A 23,312-nucleotide genomic window follows, 5' to 3' on the forward strand; every position below is an offset into this window, starting at 1 on the left:
GCACTGAATGTGCTCTTATTTTTATGATTTTCACAAATCTTTTAATTTGAACAATAATCAGCTTCTGCACAACTTTTTGGCGTATACAAACATCACGTGATCCCTACTCTAAGCGACCCCCACCCCTTGCTCCGCAGAACAGCTGCGATCTCTTTATAACTTCCTTAGTCTCAATAGAAGAGTGTTTTCTACATTTGGGCGGGAGCATCTCCTGAGATACACTAGACTCGCACATATTTTGCATAATTCGCACACGATTCAACACGCGCTGTGTTACACACGAAATAATAATGATTACTAATAAACTTAAACTAAGTAGTATACCAAACCAAACACAGGTAGGTATAAAATTATTTTCTATTACGGACCACTATTTAACCTGAATTTAAATTCCGAAATTTTAATAAAAATTCTGGTGACATTGTATGTTAGTGACCACCCTTTGATAATCCCATTCAAAAGCAGTTGGCTTCCTTATACGGAGTGTCCAAATAGTGTCTACTGTGTAGGAAACTATTTAATATTATTTTCTAATATTCTCATTCACCCGATGTACGAATGTTATAATCTATACTGAGTGTCTCCGGATTTATGGGCATGTTTTCGTCATGCCCCGTGTAATTTTATGGAGTCGGTTGAAAAAGCACTACATTTCTGGTCTAGGTATACAGCCATAAGTTTGGTTTTTTGATGTTAGGTTGACAACCGTAACCGTACTTGATCTAGGAGTTTTTGAAATCTGCCAGTGGAACAGAATCATCTGCATATCTTAAATTGTTTATTATTACCCCATTTATTTTCATTCCTTCTTCGATATTTTCTAAAGCTTCTTGGAATATTGTCACCGAGTATAAATCGAAAATCAATGGCAATACCATTAATGAATCTCATAGTTAATGCGTCATTTTTGAACTGTTCTACAAAACGCCCAGCGTCCGACGTCACCCGTGACGTCACCGTCCTCGAGTTCTTTGGTACCGTCGACGTAGCGATGACCCAATTTACGTTTCCGCGTCTGTGGTTCCGACGTGGACGGTTCCGCGAGGCGACGAAACAATAGCGAGATTCCGATAACGGTACCACCTCCGCGGTACCACCGCGGTGCCCGTTGCGAGAATGCAAAGAGACCGTTCCCCCGGTACCACAGTAACCGTTTGACTTTTCGCGAAGGTACCCGCGACCGCGAGAACCCGAAATTAGTACCGTGTCGGTGGTACCGCGGAACCCGGGGGCGTGTTTGGTGAAATTGGTGTCGTTGTTTTGGTTCGACGTTTTTGGGATATACTTACATATATATCTACATAAGTTGAAAAAAAGTGAGTGGTCGGTTATACCGGGTGATTCCGTTATCGGAGCCGTTATAATACAGACTAAATCGTTATTAATCGGGATATATTTCGAGCAGGGGTTTTCCAAGAAGAACAATGGCGATTTGAAAGTTGAAACAAAACTCTGGCATCCATTAAATAACTTTTTCGCACGTTGGTCTCCTTAACTCACGTTTTAGTAAAAAAATTTAATGCAAAAGTTGTACGGTTTAGTATACAGGGTCAGCCAACGAGAGAGTATCTACCTAATTGGTTTCGAAGGTTATGAGAAAATGGTAAATACAAAACTAGTATAGATCGTTACGATGTGCAATTTAAAATTATTTTAGAGTATACAGGGTGGCTTAAAAAAGCGAAAACCCTATTTTTAAATTTTGTTTTGGATTGCTTTTATAATTCTTCAGCTTTCTTTTTTTAATTTTTCCGATATTTTAATCAAAAATATATAAATTTTCATTTCAAACTTTGTTATTGTTATTTATAAGATTTTGCGACAGCTCTGACTTTATGATTCGGTTATATTAATATAAAATATTTTTTTATAGAACTTTTAAGAGGTCCATTATACCTCTGGTATTACGCAAAGGGCTAAAAATGTACAAATAACCAGAATTTATAACCATAATAACGAAAAAAAAAATTATTTAATTTTTGAGGTGGGCCCCCTTGCCCCAACCTCACCTATAACGCTATTATTTTTAATGGTAGGTCACTCGTATTTTATATTAGCGTTATTCCAAGATGATGTAAAAGACATATGCAACGGAATTTGAACAGGGTGTTCAAAATAAACGAATATATTTGGATCATTTTAAATTGGAAAATCTCGATTTTCTTGAATGACACACCATATACAGTGTGTCCCGTTTAAGAAATGTACACCCTTGCCAAATCTTTGTTTATGGTTCGATTTTGATGATTTATTCGCTTATCGCTTCAACTCAAAGTCATAGCCAACTGTAACTATTTAAAGAAAGAGACAGAAGAGAAAGGATTAGATATGAACCCAACAGACTTTCCAACGCTTTATTTTTTTAATTAAAAATTAAATTATTTATGAAATTTGTACAATTAAAATTTGTAAGATCTTAAAATCACATACAAAATATTCGTTATTAACAAGGTTTACAATATTTATTTTTTTAAAACATTAAAATGTTTGGTCATCGGTCTAGTTATTTTTAGGTAGTCCTGAATACGAATCTGTTGTCATTTTCAATTTTAAAAAATCTCTGCAAGTACTTCTCGATTTTCCGCATCAAAAAATTGTGTCAGATCTATCCAGCAGGTTTGATGTAGTCCTTATTATTAAACAAATGATTCATAGCCCTTCTCGATATTTGACATAAAAAATTAGTCAAAGTTGGCCATGACTTGGCTCGCCACGATGTATACAGGGTGGGCACTTCATTAGCGGGTATAAAACGCATATTTCCCAAATTATAGGTATTTTGCCCCGCTTTGAGAAAAAATATCAAAAACATTGGTGCCCCATTAAAAGAAAATTGAATACTGCAAGTTCAAATAAAAAAAAAAGTCCTTTAATTTGAGACACCCTGTATAATTTCAAAATACCTCTAGTTATCGCATATCGTTAGAAGACCATATTTACTAAGAACATAATTTTGAATAAAAAATATATATTCTCAATTTCTGTCTACACAAAATTCGAATAAGCAGTTTACATAAAAGTTACCTTTATTTTTGGCAAAAATTCTAAAAATATGAAAATATATAGGGTGTTACATTTAAAATTTTAAAACTAATGTCGGTCCAGCACTTATCGTACACCCTGTATATATAAAAATAGTTTTTAAATTTAATTTAAACAATCAAACTTTTGTATAAACTTTTTTGTTTTTTAAAATCAGTGGTTCCTGAGAAGAGGTACAGGCCCCTAATAAAGTGCCCACCCTGTACATGTGTACCAAATTTCATTAAACTAGAACTTTTCCAATGTATCAAAGACGATCCTACCGAGTTATATCAAAGACAAGTCAGGGAATTACTAACTCCACACTATTTAGTGACAAAGACAAGTATTTTTTAACAATTATGACCAGTCGTTTCTTATGTAATGGTTCCAGCAGTTAAACTCTCAACAAAATTAGTAAATATTTTAAACCAAAATTTGCGATAAAAAATTCTTGTGAATTTTTTATTGCAAACAACAACTAACTCAACACTATTGTCTTTTGATGTACAAAACTTATTTCCCAGTATTCCACCTACGGATGCGATAGATTTAGCAGATTTCACCCTCACTCGAAAACAGGTTGACCCATTGGTGAAACAAGATTTATTAGATTGCTCAATAGTATCTTTAGACCAAAATTATTTTGAATTTAATAATACGCCACTCTCAACAGAAAATTACAATAAAGAACTTGATATCATTATACAAATTGCACTGAACAACGGCTACAATCCGTCCATTATCGATAAAATTATTAATGAAAAACAAATCTAGTAATCTCTATTTATCCGAAACCTAATACAGAACTAACAACACAATAGGAAAATGTTTAAAAGACAATAAAACGATATGTCCAAAATCTCAAAAATCAGGTGTCTACAGGTTGAAATGGGGATCTTGTCCTAAAATTTATATTGGACAAACAGGTAGATCCTTCAAGAAACGCATTAACGAACATAAAAGACATAAAATCAATAGTCTAAATTCAAATTATGCAAAGAAAAACACATTTTGACGACAATTTTGATATTTTACATACAGCCACAAAAAGTAGAAATTTAAATTTATTGGAAGCCATGGAGATTAACAAAATGAGACATTCCAATGTATTGCTTAACGTTCAACTAGATTTAAATATCTCTCCATTATTAAACTTAAATTCTCACAACTTTAATTAAGGTTTTATTATCATTTCTCGTTATTTTTAGTCGCTGGTAGTTTGTAAATATTACATTTGATCAATACACGGTGTTGTCGAAACAATTGTAATGTAAAAACATATAATTTCGTCAAAATCTTATTTATTTATTTATTTTTTAAAAATATCCAGTTAATGATGATATTAATATAATGTTAAAAGAAAACCCGTATACGCAAATCGTATCGGACAACCCGTATATTAGATTTGCGTCTCATTTGTCTCTATTCGCAGAGGAAATGTACGGTCTACTTTACGGATGTTTCGGACCATAAAGTTGTGAAATCCGTGCGGAAGTTGGCACACACTTCATACATTGTTTAATTGCCGTTTTTTGTTAAACAATACACCTGCGGACCGGTGAATTGCAGACTTGAGCCATCCTGTCGGTCCGCTCGTTGGGTTTCGACAAAGGCACTTTGGTTAGTGGTTGGCAAACCGGTGACGTCTTTCCTTTCGGTAGTGAAACAAGCAAAATTATTAAATTAAAATAATGACGGCTTTATTTTCATCCACACTAATAATACACAGATGCATTTGAGCGTGTTTTGTAAACTAAACCAAACTAACCAAAACTCATTCTTTGATGTTTGGATTAGTTCCGTCGATACAAAGATAAAGAGTTTATTATAAATTTTATATTTATTTGTAATGATAATATTTTCTGTGATTTAAAATGTTAAATAAAAAAAATCACAATTGTGTGCTTGTGAGAGGGCAATATAGATGCTATTCAATCACACCATTGGTCCAATGATCACGCTTATGTCATTTATTATGAAATAAATGGAGACATGAAGCAATGAAAATTTTGTTGAGAGCATTTTTGAAAACTAAATTTGCTGCCGATAAAATTGAAAAAATCAAATATTTTTCCGATGGAGCAGCTTCACGATATAAAAATAAATATAATTTTGCGAATTTAGTTAATCATAAAAATGATTTTGGTGTTGATGCTGATTGGACTTTATTCGCTACATCTCATGGCAAAGGAGCGCGCACATAACAACCCCACTTTCGTTTTTTCAGTGGGCCCAAAGTTCTTTTAAAAATATTAAATTTGCTATTAAAAATCATGAGCAACATGAAAGAAAATACCAAACCACGATTCGAACGCTTAACTACAATAAAAAATACTCGCCAATTTCATTATTACAAACCATTGGAAAATTTTTCACTAGAATGCGGGCTCGTTTCAGAGGATGAAAAAGTATTTATTAACAAAGTTAAAAAAAAAGAATAAAAATAACTTGACGACAAATTTACAACTACAACAGCTATTCAGTATGTTATGATTGTATTCTTTACAATATTGTTAAAAAGAATCTTATTAATAATAATTATAATAAAATAACAATAATAATAATAAAATTTGTTTTATAATAATATTTTGTATTATTATTATTATAAATTATTACTGATAAAACCTTCAGTGCAGTTCGAGACGCTCGGCATTAAAAGTGCTCAAAATTTTTATTATAAAAAAATATAAATATATTAAATGTTTATGATCAAGTGGTAAATGAAGGGTCCAATTTTGGTGGAAATAAATGTTTGTAATCCGCTCTTTCTTTTTGAATAACCCTGTATAATAAAATACGGAGTATTTAAAAAAAAATCTCGATCTTTATTAAGTTCGTTCTGTGTAGTAATTCATAGGTTTGGTCGGTTGCTATGCGGTACCGCCTCCTAACCCCGCAAATTTTCGAAAATGTCCCGGAACGACGCGCGTCAAACTTCGATTGGGATTAACACACTGACACGAAAAAAGCGTCCACGTTGACACCGTTTCCGGTAAAACACAATCGACAACCTGTCGATCGGTCTCGAGAGTCTCGGCAGAACCGTAGCGTACTTATTTTTCGAACGGCAAGGCGCAAACGATGGCGGCGCGATTCCCAAGTGAAATCGACCATTAGCGGCGAATTTAATTAGGCGATTTCCATTCGTTCGTGTTTTTGCATAAGGCGTTACGCTGCCGCCGCCGCCGCGCGTTGGGTCAAACTGAGGATCCAGTGAGGCAAAACTAAAGCAACACCCGTCAACATGATTTAGTTTTATCTCACACTGAAAACACCGAAAAAAAATTGTTTAGAATTGAAGTTTGCTTTTCCAGGGGCTGTATGCTTTTTTTATAATTTTATATTGAGTTATGGCAAGAAACGATGTCAGGGACTTTTTTTGTTCAAAATGTTTAATTAACAATAGCATTAAATGTAAAATAATAAGAAATAAGTGTCTAAAAATAAATATTTTCCCATTTCGTTTGTGACCTTCTATCAGCTTTCTAGGATTAAACCCCAAATGTAATCTCCCATCATATTCACGTTGACAATGCCGTTCAAGGTCCATCACATCTTTGTGAAAACGTCCTCCTTGTTCACCAATGTTATCCATAAATTCCTCTAAATGAGAATGTCAGCTCTATGATTTCCGAGGAAACCATCAACTACTGCTTTCAAACTCTTCCAGGTTCGTTTTCCACTCGCACGATAAAAACGATTTTTTTAAATACTGCAATAAGAAGTAGTCCAGCGGATTAATATCTGGACTTCTCTCCGACCATCGCATGTGAGGAGATGTGCCTTCTTGTTGCCAACATAACGATTGCATAATATTTCATGGTTTGTTATCAAACTGATGGAAAACATTAACTAATATGAATTGTTCAAGCTGATTTTGCAACCAATACAGGATTCTATTTCTAATTCCATCACCTGGTCTAAGTTTTGCACTTAGGTGGATGTTGTAGGTGTGATAGTGATTTAAATGGTATTCCACCCATATTCATTTCCAAAATGTTCGATTGATCGTCAAGGTCACTTATTAAGTTAAAGTTATTAACAAGATTTGAAGTAAAACAATCTGAAATAATACTATTTTTATATCATCTTCCTCAATAGAGTTTATTCGGCCACCGTACTCATAAAAACAAGGAAAAAAAGGTGTTTCTGTATAAAGCACTAAATTTTATGATCTTTTTTTATAGTTGTACTTTAAGTTATTGTAAGGAACGTTTTTTTATATCAAATAACAAGATATAAGTCACTAAAAATGAGTACTTTTCATATTTCGTTTATGTTATTATGGGTTCTCTCGCATGAAACCTGGGAGTAGGCACACTCGCAACAGAGAAAATCTCTTAAAGCCTAAAGTGAATCGCATATTGTTTGCTATATACGCATCTTATATGATTGTCCTATATATATATATATATATATATATATATATATATATATATATATATATATATATATATATATATATATATATATATATATATATATATATATATATATATATATATATATATATATTTATATATATAACTTTATTGTAAGACATACACATTTTCAACTTCATCTATTTTAAAACATTTTAATGTTATTTTTTGTGACGAAACATCCATTTTAATGGGTTTTGTGAATAAATGATCTGTGTATCAGGATTCCTCATTTTATTAAAGATGTTTCTGGCTACTTTTAATTTAGCCCGAGCTGTATTTGTTAAAGTCTACAACTGCCTGGGAAACACGCGACTCAATCGGATCGCGGCTAATTTTTAGGTCGATAACCGTAATTCCTCAACGATCGGACGGCCAGTTGATTTTCCGTTTGTTTGATAGTTCAGGAAGCCAGGACCGGACTCCAATTTAGAAGGGATTATAGGACAGTCTCTGCTTTATCTGCTATTACAATGTTGTGTAAAACCCTACTATATAGCAAATATAGTGACCCTACTACGGTAGTTGAATGTAGCATTTCATATCTTTTTATATGGTCCAGCCCAATTTTAAGATTTATATTGATAGTAGGTTAATAGGAAATGTTTCACAAATGAAATGTCTGGGAGTAGTTCTAGATTCTCAATTAAATTTCTCACAACATATAGAATATATTTGTAAAAAAATTGGAAAAAACATAGGTTTCTTGCGTTGACTCTTGCCTGACTTTAGCCACTGCAGCAGATGTCTTGTTACTTTCGAAAAATAATAATAAAGAGCTATAAAAAAAGGAATAATTTGGTTTAAACAGTATGGTAAACTGTATCGAAAGAGTTCCAGGTTTCGTCATACAGGGTGAGCGAGGTATTTCAAAAAATGACATTGCAAATACCTGTTATTTGTAGAAATTACAACATTTATCAAAGTCACTTTGAAGTTCGGCGAGAAGTAAAAGATGCTTTATACAGGGTGTATGCATAATAAAATGACATCGATTTTGCGAAAGTTCCATAGTGGTTCGCAGGACAGACATTTGGACAAGCGGTAAATGGAGTTTTGACGTTCAGAAGTTTACTAATACAGTAACCATCGTATAAAATCAAATTTTGTCGAAAAAAACAAATCCCTCTGGCTTTAATTCAACATTTTTTCGAAAAAAACAGGAAAACGCCCTCTCCAGAATTTAAAAAACCGATTCCTGACCTCAAAAACCGGCCGGTGCCAAATTTTAGTTAAATCGCGAGAAAGCAATGTTTCTATATAAGAGAAATAATGTGGAGCCGGTCCTGTCAGTACGGCCGGACCGTCCACTTTCGAATCGAATCGAGGATAGATTAACGGCGTCACGTGGTTGCCGCGAAAAGTAAAAGTTTCCGGCCTTCCGAATGCGTAGGGCCGAATGAAAAGACGATGTCCCATCGTCGAATTCGATAAGCGATGCATATTTGGCGAAGAGAAATGCCCGCCTAATTGCGATTAATAAGCGAAAGTGCGGCCGAACTCTTTCGCTGCGATTTCCCGTTAGCAATTAATTAATATTATCGAATCGAGAGACCGCGATCGAGTAGCGTATCGGTAACGTGGAAATTAAATATACTCACGCTATCGATAAAAGGGAATTTGTCTTCAAAAGTTCCAAAGTTGTATAATTTTCATTTTTAAAAGAAAACAAATGCGCATCGCAAAGTTGAAAAACAGGAGCACGATTTTTATTTTTCTACGGAACACCCTATACAAATATTTTTCTCCTGATTTAAAAAATATACGGGGTTATTGAAAGCCTGAACTCTTGGCTACTCACGTGAGCGAATATGTAAAATATTTTTATGATGCTGTGTTGCCAGATATACTCGTACGTATATCTACTTTATTATTATGCTTTTAGATTTTGCTGCATTTCACTCTTTTATACACAGACTTCTTAATACGCCACGTGCAACAGAAAATTACGACAAAGAACTTAATATCATTAAACAAATTGCACTGAAACCGTATTTATTACATATACATTTGTCAAAAGATTCTAATTATGCTACACACTTAAACACAGAAAAACACATTTTTGACGACAATTTTGATATTTTACATTTTCTGTCAAGAAAACAACTTAATAGTGACGAACACTTGGTTCAAGCTGCCCAAACGACGCCTGTATACCTGGAAATCCCCACAGGACCAGGAAGAGAAAATTGTCAGGAACCAAATAGACTATATCACCATCAATAGAAGATTTCGTAACAGCATCCTGAACACTAAAACCTACCCAGGATGCGACATAAGTTCCGACCACAACCCGGTAGTCACCACCATGAGAATAAAACTTAAAAAGATCAAGAAAACAAAACCATCAAATAGAATAGCGTGGAGATCCGCTGAGGAAAATAAAAAGGATATATATAAGAGACACGTGGATACATTATTGGAGAAGAACCAAATAGCTAATGCCAGAAGCGAAGCAACCCAAGACAGTGTGGAAAATGTGTGGCGGACTTTCAGGGACACGGTCGTGGAAGCAGGGATGCAGGAGATAGGCGGGGAGGGCAGGGAGCCAAAAAAACCTTGGATGACAAAGGATATTCTGGATCTAATGGACAAGAGACGTCAAGCACGAAACAGGGACCAATGGAAATACAAACAGATTGACAGAGAGATAGGTAGAAAAATCATCGACGCCAAAGAAAACTGGCTACAGAGGAGGTGCGACGAAGTAGAAGAGTTACAAACACAGCACAGATATAGAGAACTGCACAGAAAGATCAAAGAAATGGCGGGTCTGTGGAAACCCAAACACATATCTCTAATAAGCGATAACAACAACGAACTAGAACTCGACCCCGAAAAGCAAAAACTGATATGGCAAAACTACCTGAGGGAATTGTTTGGAAATGAACAGAGAAGAGAAGAACCTCCCCAAATCCAGAAGGGGGACAAACTACCCATATTAAAAGAGTAAGTCCTACAGGCTATCAGGGACACAAAAAGCAATAAGGCACCAGGCGACGACCAGACGACGCCAGAACATTTTAAGTATATAAGTGACAACGCCATCACAATATTAACCCGGCTTTTCAATGAAATATATGAAAATGGAATATTGCCTCAAGACTGGCTAACATCGACCTACATAGCATTACCCAAAAAAAGCAAAGCCCGAAAGTGCGAAGATCACAGAACAATCTGCCTGATGAGCCATGCAGCAAAAATCTGCATGCGAATAATATTCAACAGAATCTATAACAAATGTGAAGAATATCTGAGCCGATCGCAGTACGGGTTTAGGAAACGCACAGGCACAAGGGAAGCTACTCTGGGATTAACTCTAATAGCAGAGAGGTACATGGAAGTCCAAAGGAAACTCTATGTGTGCTACGTCGATTACAAAAAGGCCTTCGACCGTATAAAGCATGAGGAATTAATACGAATCCTGATGGAAATAGGACTGGATGGTAGAGATATAATCATCATCCGCAACATGTACTGGGACCATAAGGGCTGCGTACGAACGGAGACTGGAAACACCGAATACGTAAATATAGAAAGAGGGGTAAGACAAGGATGCATACTGTCCCCACTCCTATTCAACGTGTACGCGGTGTCTATAATGAAAGCATCATTACAGACCTGCCCCGAAGGAGCTAAAATAAATGGGAACATTATCAACAACATAAGGTACGCCGACGACACCGTGGTGATAGCAGATTCGGAAGAACAACTGCAAACTTTGATGAGCATCCTAAATGAAGAAAGCTCAAGAATGGGCCTGGAAATCAATACCGCTAAGACCAAGACCATGGTATTTGACAGATCCTCACAGGGGCACATAACCAACATTATGATAAATGGTCTCAGACTTCAAACGGTGCAACACTACATCTACCTGGGCAGAGAAGTCAACAACCAACTGGACCACTCAAAACAAATAAGAAGAAGAATAGAAATCGCCAGAACTGGATTTCTAAATATGCGTAAAGTGCTATGTCATCCGAGACTATCAATAACTCTCAGACTAAGAGCACTTAAATGCTACGTATGGGCTCTATTGCTTTATGGCTGTGAGACATGGACACTTAAGCAAGACGACATCAAGAAACTCAACGCATTCGAGATGTGGCTTTATCGACGTATGCTTCGGGTCAGTTGGACAAGCCACACAACTAACGAGACGGTGCTACGTAAAATGAACACACGAGCACACTTGTACACGCTCCTTAAAATACGTAAAACCGCTTACCTCGGACACATCATGCGCCACCAAGAGCACGAACAGCTTCGGCTGATATTGGAAGGGAAGATAGAGGGTAGACGGAACATAGGCCGAAAGAAGAAATCATGGCTGAGAAATATCCGGGACTGGACCCACACAGATGGAAATGCCCTCATACATCAAGCCCAGAACAGAGAAATGTATGCCACAATGGTCGCCAACCTCAGCAGAGACGGCACTTAGGAGGAGGAGGACATACAGCCACAAAAAGTAGAAAATTAAATTTATTGGGAGCCATGGAGAGTAACAAAATGAGACATTCAAATGTATTGCTTAACGATCATTTAGATTTAAATACCTCTCCTTTATTGAACTTAAATTCTCACAACATTAATTAATAAGGTTTTATGGTCATTTTTCGGTATATACAGTAGCAGGTAGTTTGTAAATATTACATTTGATAAAGACACGATGTTGTCGAAACAATTCAATTCAAAACAACAAAAATCTGAACTTTTAGTTCTTATTTATTTTTATTGCCATCACCTTAAAATGTAAACAATGCCATCTACCTTGATATATCTATGGTCACTCATGTTCAATAGTATTAAAAATTGTTTAGTCTCTTGATATCTTTTTTTTTATCTGATATATTTATTTAGTCAATGCCGAGTAAAGACTTCGACGGTTTCCAATTACTATTGGGTTCGAAATTTCCAAAAAAGCATAATAAAAATAAATAATTCATCTACATTACTTTAACTAAAATAAAAGCTCTTTCTTGGGATTGCATTTTTTGTATTATCATTTCCATCGTAGAAAATTGCGTATCATTCTGAGCGTATTATATAAACTTTTTTGGAAAAGTTGCTTAAAATTTTCTGAAACATCCACGTAAGAATTATCGTTTAAATCCAAATTCAGTTAGTTCAAATCCAAGTTTAGTCAGTTAAAGTGAACGCACTATATAAGCAACTCATTTAAACCAAATTCAATAAAAAAAATTCTTATTGGGAAAAGTTGGTTATGGGGAAAAAAGGAGTATACGAATTCCCAAAGTCTGGAAAACATTTTTATTTATTTCTTTTACTAACTAAACAGTGTAAAATTAGTAATTTGAGTTTTATTTATCATAAAGGCGTACTTATTAATTATATTTGAATAAACTAAACAATCAAATTTATAAATCTTTGGCTTAGTACAGCACTTATTGTCAAAACATATAAAAAGAATTACAAATATTATTATATATAATATACCATTTTCAATGTCCTTTAAAATAGATAGTTTATCTTTTAACGAAATTAAACGTCTTGTTTTTCTTCTGATTCGTATTTTATGGTTGAATTTAAAGCACAACAACATTAAAATTAATTAACAGAAACTAACAAAAATTCACTTCAATAGTGGCCACACAAAACACAAACATATTCCAATAACGGTTTTACATTTTGAGGTTATATTTTTGTGAACAGATGATTCTACTTCTGATTGGTCTAACCTTAACTCCAATATTTAGCTTTAAAAAAATAAGTTGCTTATACAGAACAGTTGAACTAAAGTATATAGATTTTGCTTATATAAAGGGTCCGGCTGTTTTTATTTAAAAATTAACATGAAATATGGAATTCTGTGCAAAAATGTTTTTATTTTTAAATCGCACCAAATATGGTTTCAGAGAATTCTTCTGAAATATTTTTTTTATTGAATATGCTTCACGTTTTTTTGTCAAAATTTTGGCCGTTTCGATCTATTCCTAGTATTTTATATATAAATCACTTACAATGTTAATTGTAATCCGCTTTGTAGTCTAGGTTTCTACGGCGCAGTGGCTGTTATACGCAGGACCGCGGTTCAAACCTGATCGAGAAACGCACTTTTTTCTAAATAATATTATTTACAAAAATAAAAAATATAATATATAATGTAGCTCTGCTTAATCTTACCAATCAAAACCAAAAAAAGAAGTTGGGAAAACAGCACAGGGAGTCTTGGTTTCATCACAATTGCAGAATATTTATCAGGATTTATAAGGGCTTTTAAGACCTTTGTTAGAAACCTGAAGTAACCAACACCAAAGGTTTTATAGAGAAATTAACGGAAACATTTTCGATGCAATGTTATACTATACAACTTAAAATATTTCGGTATTTATTGGACCTTGTCATAAGCAATGGTTTATTTATAATAAAGCCTTCTGCTGTGTTTCATCAGGGAAACTTAAAGTGTCTATTCGCGTGTTTTTTTTTTGGTTAGTTTGGTTTATAGGACACCCTGTAAACTAAAATGCAATTTTTCCGCCTAGATTTTATCGCGAAAGAATGTAACAGCAGTTAACAACGAATGAAACGCGCGAAATGCAAAGTATTTCTGTTGGAAAAATGCACTGTGGCAAGGTCGGCTGCGAGAAGTGAAGGTGTCGGTGGAAATATGCAAATCGACCCGATTGCATTGTGCTACTTTCAATCCGCAGACTCTTTTTTAACCGCATTGAGCTTTTATGGCGGTTTTCACTTTGTACACGGGATGTCCATTTGCGTCGGAAGATATACATGGACTAATCAATTATGGTCTATTCATAGAAATAAGAAAGTGACTAATTGCTTTTGAATGGGATTATCCATACAATGCAACAACATTATTACCTAAAATTGTGGTCCGTAATAGCAAATAATTTTATACCTACCTGTGTTTTGGTATAACACTTACTTTAAGTTTATTAGGAATCATGCTTATTTCGTGTGTAATACAGCGTGTGTTGAATCGTGTGCGAATTATGCAAAATATGTGCGAGTCTAGTGTATCTCAGGAGATGCTCCCGCCCAAATGTAGAAAACACCATTCTATTGAGACTAAGGAAGTTATAAACAATGTTTATTTAACTCTCATTGAACGTCTTACCAGCAAGCAAGCATCTTTAGAAGAAACAGCCACATTGACGAAAATTCCACCATCAACTGTATGGAAAATAGTGAATAATCCCATTTCAGCGAGGAAAAAAAGGAGCGATGCTGACATTTTCTCGAGTGTAGATGAAAATGATCAAAAATTTACCAGTTATACGAGGAACAAAGCGTGCCTACATTAGATATCTTAATTACGAGGCTTGAAAAAGATGAAATGTGAATGAAACGTGGCAGAACTACTTTATGGAAGTGTATTCAACACAAGGGTTTTAGATTTAAAAAAAGTGACAAAAGGCAAGTTTTAATGGAATCTTTTAGAATTCGGAAATGGCGATTGGAATATCTAGAAAAAATTAGGACTTACAGAGAACAACAAAGGCCAATTATTTACTTGGATGAAACCTGGTTCGACACTTACCGGATCAACGGAATAGAATAGAATAGAAAATAAAAAATCTAAATTAAAATCCTTGGCTTACTGAAATGTGTGAAGATCATGGCATACTATCTTGCACTTTCTGTACTATTTTTAGTGTTAGTGTTGTTGATCTTTACATTTGTTATTGTTCACTACTGTGTTATTTATAAAATACGTTTTTCTTTTGGACCTTTATACTTTTTACATTTTGTTTTTGTATTTTACTTTATATAGACAGGCTGCAATTGTATTATTACTGTACAATGTGTGGTTAATAAAAAATTCTTCTTCTTCTTGTTAAAATTCTTCTGAAAATGAATCTACAGAAGTTACCGGACAGCAGGTGTGTTTCTAATTTATACAAATCCAGTTCTCTCTCGAAATTGCTGAAATTGTCTATAAAAACTTCTGAAATATTGTTTAGGATTTTGAAGCCCGTGATATTTTGTATTACTGACATAATTTTTTTATAAGCAACAGAGGCAATTTTGTTTTCACAAATTATTTTTATAATTTTTTTAAGTAAGTTGTCAGCATAAAATATACCAGCGAGTTTTATTTATTTGATTTTATTTATAAAATTGAACGCGTGAAGGTGCTTTTAGAACTACTTTTTTGAGTTGGTCTACTGTAGATTCTGCTACCCTACTGATACCGTGAGCCAAACAAATTACACGAAATAGGTTAGAATGAAACAATTTTAAATTTTATGCAAGCTAATAAACTGAGCACTGTGACAATCGAATTTTGTACTGGAATTTTTAAATTCAAATCAATGTAAACCAGAAAATGATGGGTATTAATTTTTGTCAATGGTTTTTGGACCATTATCCCTTTGGCCCAGAAATAGTATGTTCGGGCTGGTAAAGATCCCCATGCAATTGTGGATCTCAAGAATATTTTCCGATGAATGTTTGGGCTGAAATTGTTGGGAAGTACATAATTTTACCATTTTTGCTACCAGAAAGGTTAAAAGGCCATAATTATTGCCGATTTTTATATTTAATTATAATTACTTATTAAAAAGTATTTAATAAAAAAAAACGTTACTAGTTAGTAAATATTTTTCTATCGATAAAAAAATTGTTATTGGTATTTAAAAGATTTTCGAAAAATCCATACAATTATCCAAAAAATTACACTTTTAATAAATTCATTATTATTCGGTTATAATAATATGGATTTTTTTTTGAATTTTACAATGTACAAAAAAGCAGAAAACACCCTGTGTAATTACATTTGTTTTGTTTCAGAATCAGTTTGGAGCTCCCTCTGATGCGCACTGACCCCCGCCCAATAACAAAGTCTGTTACGGCGAGGAACGGTGGTCGAAAAAAAGGCACTATGTGATTGGTTGGCCGCGAAGCTCCTCAAATGTTTAACCCGCAACTTAGACAATGATATCGTCGGTGTATATCAGAGCATGTTTCTGGGTTATCGGCTTCTCCTCGCTCGGTAAGCGACCTTCATTCCTTTGCTTCGTTTCCGGTGATCGGACGATTAGCGCTTCAAAGAATTTGGCAAGAATACGATCGAACTGAAAATTATGATTTGCTGGGCACTGAGTGTCCCCGATTTTTATATTGAGAAATGTTGCTCTAGAGTTAATTTGCTGATGATAATATTAATGGTTTTTCAAAGAAACTGCCATAGGCTACTGTAATACTATTTACGAATCTTCTGGATTCCTCCTGCGTGGGTTGGTTATAAATCGAACTTGCTAATTATTCTGTTGGCTTCCTCAGAGCTTAAATGAGAATAAAGCACTCCATTTAAAATCAAAATTATGGAGCACCTACGTTTATTACCAATTACCAATCATCTCCAACTTCCTTATTAAAACTTTTTACAGGGAAAACTGATAGTTTCGTACTTAACTCATTTCACTTCATTGAACAATTGATAAGATGGACAAAATATTCTGTTTTTTTTTTGACGTAGAATTCCTCTTTACTAAAGTTCGTAGCCCTGAAATTGTCACCGTCATTTCATATATATTGAAATCCAAGAATCTAGGACCAAACCTTTTAATCCTAATTGAAAAATGCTTGTTTGGAATATATTTTCCTATAACGGTCAAATTTTTGAACAAACGTCGGGAACAGTTATGGGTCTCCACTATCTGCAGTCATCGCGAATATATTTCTATGATACTTTTGTTGTTTGGCCTCACAGTCAAGAATCCCTAGTAATTATTATACTTCTCAAAATACGTTTTACTATTAAATTAGAAACTAACAATAACCTCCCATTTTTAGATATTCTTATCAATAGAAAACCAGACCTAACAGAAAACCGATGTACACAGATCACACATTGTCACCATTGTCACCATCCGGTCCAACAATCTGGTTTACAGCGCAGCAAAACTATCTTAACCCCAGAATTAAATCAGAATTTATCTGCTCTCCTCTTTATAGGACTTGATAATGTGCCATCATATATAATAAAATGAAGGATTTTTTAATTCAACCCCTGACAATACTGTATAATCTTGCCATGATATACATTATTATGGTCAATTTCAAAAAGGGCGATGAAACAGTAAAAAAAGTGTGTAACACCAAAGATGTCCACATTTCAACATGGTTTTATCAAAAATAGGTCAACTGTCTTTAACTTGTGTAATATAACTTAGTATATACGGAGTTAGGCTTCCGAATCATTTAAAGGCACTTCTGGGATTCCTCAGGGCTCTAATCTGGGGCCGCTACTGTTCATTATTATTAATTTGCATAAAATTTTGTGTAAAAAATAAAATGCAGTGAGGCAAAACACTTGAAATGTTGGCAACGGCACATGGCGAATCTACTTTGAGCAAAAAAAATGTTTATTACTTTGAAGGACACACACACACACAGACACCTAAAAGTCAAGTTACTTTTTTAACACACCTTGTATGTTATACGTAAATAAATTAATAATTATACTAATAACAAGAGCAGTTATATCCACCTACTGCCCAGTTTTAGTATATAATATTTTAATATATAGTGTAATGATGGAGCTATTTTATTTATTTACGAAAATGTCGCGCCTTGTAGAAATAATTACCAATTACAATTTCAAATTACGTCGCAAATCAAGTGTGTTGCGAAACGAATGCCGGCAAAGAGTGACCTTTTCTTGAAAACCATTTTACGGTTGAAAAAGCACGACGCCGAGCGCTTTTCGGTATGCATATATATATGTGTAACATTTTTTTTTCTAAAAGCTTATTTTAATGACGCCGTGTTGGAAAAAATGCGGAATGTTTATACAGCGAGAGGAGGGAAAACGGCGGGAAAACAACAAACTGACCTTGATAATTTCAACAGGCGACGAAACTATTTCTCTTTTTCTGGTTCGATCTTAAATATACGAGTGTCAGTTGAAAAGTTTCCCACAATCCACGAATTACGTTTGAACTGCTTGACCGTCCGCCTGATTCACCGGATCTAACCCCAAGCGACTTCTTTTTGTATGAAAACCTGCCTCCGAGGACAAAGATTTTCATCAAATGATGAGGAAATAGTACCTTCGTGAACAATTATCTTGCGGAGAAAAACACTGGGTACTATTTAGAGAGAGAGAGAGTGATTGTGTCATGTCGGAAACTTTTCAAGTGACCCTCGTATTTGGAAATATTTTAGGCCCGTTTTGGTAACCAAAAATCTATCCCACATAACAGTTGTATATAGAATATACTTAGAATGTGGGTTATTTATATTACGCAGGTTTTTAGAATATACAAAGTATCTCCAACTCCGCATTCTATTTAACTACTTGCTATATGCTGCATATACGTTCTTATAAAGTCTATACACGTACCTGGTATATCTTATGTTTTATAGCAAAGTTCCTATAACATTTACAAATTTTACAATACCGTTCCTCTCTCTTTAAAAGCCTTATTACAATTAAGCTTAAAAAAAAAGACAAGAAAAGTTCAGCCAACAAGCAAATTGCAAGTGATTTTCGAGTAAGTCCAGTACTAAAATTTTCTATCCAATTTTTAATTTTTATATACACACCCACATAGAAATAATTTCATCAACCCACACTGGAACCTGTTTCGGTGTGATTCTAGCAATCTGGGCCACGAGAATGAAAAGAAGAAAAAGAAGAAGAAACAGACAGAAAGATCGTGAGCTGGTAAAACAATTGCCTATCTATAAGACACAAATCAGTAAGTTCTAGAATATTTGCGAAACGCCTCCTTTAATTAGTGCTAAAGAAGACGTTATTTGGACAAATCGAAAGTGAATAAAAAGTGCTAACTCGCCACGATAACAAAGAAAAATTGGTCTGAAGAGAAACCGTCTAACGATTTCACATGCAGGTCCAAATAGCTAACCACTTTCTAAAGGTTGCACCACCGACGTCGCCGATGAAGATGGCGTATGATATTTTGTCCACTTTTTCGGAACTCGAAGCGTATTGGTTCCGAAGGTCGTCTCCATTGTCGGAGTTACGTAACGGTTCGCTACGCGTCGGCTGATTCGGGGTTCGTTGAACATTAACCAAGAAAGTTTTAAAATAGACTATAGTCAATAGTTTGGTTTCAAAGCTTATGAGAAAATGGTAAATACAAAAGTTGGAAAGGTTGTTAGGATGCGAATTTGTATACAAGGTGACTCAAAAAAGCGTGACGAATAAAACGTACAACACCACCTGTATTTTTTTGTTCCTGAGATTTTAAATAAATAAAATGTCAATAAAAAGTACAAATTTCGGAAATGTAAACCAAAAAGCAATTGAAAAGAGAAAATCTTAGCTATGAAAAGGAAGATTTGATCGATTGTGAGGATGGTTGTAAAGTTAGCAAAAAATATGTAAAATGTCACAAAAAGGCGAGGCTATGATGCCGATAAAATTAAGCTTAGTTCTCACTCTTTGATATTTTCTTACGGTTTGAAAAATGTTAGTATTTTATTCGTAAAGTGCGTATACTTCAAAAAATTAATAGAAGTTTATTATACGAGCACAGGGATTTTTCGTTTTGACTCACCCTGTATAAACGATTCGAACTGTCTTCAAGACAAGTATAGGATTAATAGCTGCACTACTTTGTATATGTTGGCATAAAAAAATTCGTCGAAAATATAGGTGACGAAACACTCAGTATAGACCGTAACAAAATATTGAGTGATTTAGTTTAAAGGGACTATCTACTAATGCCCTCATATACAGGTTGTTCGATTTAAAAAATATTCATAAATGAAAATAATGTTTCTTTAGTCTCATTTATAACTTTCGCACACCCTGTATATAGTATTCTAAAACAGGTCACGGATTTCCCTAACATTTTTTGAGAATAGTTTCGATATGAGCCTCAAAGTTTAATTTGTTGTCAAGAACAATTCCCAAGTCTTTTATATGGTTAACGTTTTTCAACTGTTTATTATCACGCATTGAATTAATATTTCAAGATTCAAGATTAATCGGTGGTTTCGGAATTAAATTTGAACGAATCCCTTTTTTTACTTTTAATTCGACGCCAAAAGAGCACCAACAGAATTTCGAAAATAAAAGCAACATCGAAAACAAAATTAAATATTGCGGGCCCAGATCAGATCCCTGGGGAACACCCGAGGCAGCATAACCTGGAAAACAGTGTCAAATATCAAGGCATGCTATTGGACAGCCACCTGAAATGGGATAATCATATTCAAACACTAGCTAGAAAACCAGATCCCTAGTCTATATTTTTAAACTAACAAGACAAATTGTTTCAATCAAAGAAAAGTAATCTTAAACAATTTGATGTTATTCAGAAAAGAGTCCTGAAAGTTAAATTTCAACTTGACCGACAACTATTCGGTATAAAGTAACTATGATTCCTATGCGGAAAAACTCAACACACACCACAACAACAACCACATATCTCATCGTCACTTCACTAGAGAAAAAACGAAACAAAACTTAACACAACCGATTGCAAGGAAAAGTAACATCTAAAGGGCCTCACAGTCATTGACTAAGTTTAAAGCTACTTTGGTTTCTCCTCCCTTCTTTTGGTCAGTTTATCTTTGTGGGCTGGAGTTATATATTTTATTTTTTCTTGGTTATTTGCGAAATAAATAACACATAAGATCGCAGGCGAGTTTCGCAAATCAAACTTAATTGAGAGTTATGAATTCTATCACAAATGTTATTATGATCTCTAATTTCTAACTTAATAGAACAGATGCTCTCTATATATATACACATCGGGAAGTGGGAAAGGGAATTACGCACTGTTCACGCAACCAATCAGCGCATATAATGGGCTAATTGGGATTATTGTTGAACATATGTTCGGCTACACTTGATTTTTCTAATCTACCAAATTTTAAATGAGCTAAATGTTCCTTAAATCTAACATTAATTGATCTTTTGGTTTGCTCTATATATGACTTGTCACAATCGTTACAACATATTTCATAAATTCCCGACTTTTCAAGGGAATCTAGTTTGTCCTTGGGATTACCCAAGAGATTTTTTAATTTTGATCGGGATTGATAGACACTTCGAAGACCTGCGGCCCTGAAGACTCTATCAAATCCACTTGTATATTGGAGAGAGAAAGGAATTGAGACTACTTTTAAATTTTCCTTATCAGCTTGAAAAGTCGTTGATTTTTGAAGTTTGTTTTTGTTGTGTTTAGATTTACAGAGTTCCAATCCCATTTAGCCCATTATACGCGCTGATTGGTTTCTTGAACAGTGCGTAATTCCCTCTCCCACTTCCCGATGTGGATATATGCTGACATTTTCTCGAGTGTAGATGAAAGTGATCAAGATATAATACGGCGTAAAATTTGCGAGTTACAGTTGCCGGTACTGGAGCGGCTGCTCTTCACTATTTTCATAAATGATCTACCGCTGCCTGTACCCAATGCAAACGTGACCCTGTTCGCGGATGACACTGCCGTTCTCTCAACGGCCGTGAGGGTCCTTCAGCAGTGGTTCTCTGCACACAACCTAGTCCTTAACCGGCAAACAACTCAAGAACTTACGTTCTCTTGTAGCAAAGTAGCCATTGTTCATTAAGACAGTGTTAATCTACTAGGATTTGTTATGGACAGAACGTTGTCATGGACCGGCCAGATCGACGAAGTCTGCGCCACACTGTCCTGGCGTTTGTTCCTGTTAAGACATCTCAGCCACTGTCTAACAAGGTTTTCCCTAAGAACGGCCCACTTCGGTCGGTGTTGTGTTGTGGGGTGGGGTAAGATACTCGGAAAAAGGCTTTCGTTTTGCAAAAGAAGGCCATGCGGCCACTTAGCGGCGCTGGTGCGCGTGAACATTGCAGACCCATTTGTCGCTTTGCTATCTATATGTTTGCATTCCACTTTATTTAATATTTACATCTTATCTATCATCTAGAACTATTTTGTATAATTTAATGCAATTTGTTTGTACTTTATTAATGTTTATTTTATATATTTTTTCCACCATTGTGATGGAAGCACTCTTGACGTACCATTTGTTGTATTTGTGACTTATCTGAATGGTTAATAAAGTTGTATTCTATTATTATTATTATTAATATTATTATTATTAATTAAGGATGGTTTGTGTTCGCCCATGGAAAATTGCCCCCACCATTTAGCGTGTCCACTTAAATAAACGACTTCGTTCTCGACATTTACGAGCCGATTTGCGAAACAAAACCGATAATTGCAGAGCAACTTGACGGGAAAGGTAACAACGGACGGTTGAAAAAGGGAGGGGAGAAACCGAATGAATAATTTATTAAGGCGTTTGTCGCGTCTCAAAATTTCTGACAGACAGCGTGACGGCAGCAGCGTCGTCGGTTAGTTACTTAGAAAATCAGACCTAACATTGGGTCGACGTTCGTCGTTTATCAACTCTCTTGTTTACAGAGCCCTTGAACTATCTCACCTAGAAGCGTTCCATCACAAAATACACTTCACCACAACCTATCAAAGGCAATGAGTCGGAAAGCAATCCCACACTTGCCACTGTTGTCCTTCCTTACCTTCAAAACCTCACTGATCACATACCAAAAGTTAAATTTGAAGTGAAAGCCAGATTCACCCACTATCCAAACATCTCTCAACATCTACCATCCGTCAAAGACAAAATTCCTTTTGAGATAACATGAGTTTACAGCATTCAATAAATAAGGTCATCAAAAAGCCTTAAGCCTTAAGAAAATCTATAGAAATCCAAAGGGAACTAAACAATACGGGAATCAGTCATCTGAGGTATTGTTCATGCCCCTTCTTTAGCTCCGCCCCCTCAAACAATATATAGGCAGGTACAGAGTAGAATGTTAAGCTTTCAGCAAATTCGACGTAGGAGGAGGAAGATTTGTAATTAGTAACTGAGGATAATTCTTAAAATACGAGG

General features: G+C 34.8%; 1 protein-coding gene across 2 annotated transcripts in view; it reads left to right on the plus strand.

Moving 5' to 3' along the window:
- The first annotated feature begins 1,159 nt into the window (after nucleotides 1–1,159).
- LOC132703030 (mucin-2-like) overlaps nucleotides 1,160–23,312 on the plus strand; it is a 43,650-nt gene continuing 21,497 nt past the window's right edge. Inside the window, exons 1-2 of one of the 2 annotated variants that reach the window (XM_060672050.1) lie at nucleotides 1,160–1,316; nucleotides 16,227–16,428. In XM_060672050.1, the coding sequence (XP_060528033.1) occupies nucleotides 16,371–16,428 (58 nt within the window). In that variant the 5' untranslated portion in view covers nucleotides 1,160–1,316; nucleotides 16,227–16,370. Of the gene's footprint in view, nucleotides 1,317–1,351; nucleotides 1,604–16,226; nucleotides 16,429–23,312 lie in introns of those variants that run through there. The other variant, XM_060672051.1, reaches the window with a different exon arrangement.

This window comes from Cylas formicarius, unplaced genomic scaffold, assembly GCF_029955315.1.
Source record: "Cylas formicarius isolate icCylForm1 unplaced genomic scaffold, icCylForm1.1 PGA_scaffold_6__28_contigs__length_40554024, whole genome shotgun sequence".
Lineage (NCBI taxonomy): Eukaryota > Metazoa > Arthropoda > Insecta > Coleoptera > Brentidae > Cylas > Cylas formicarius.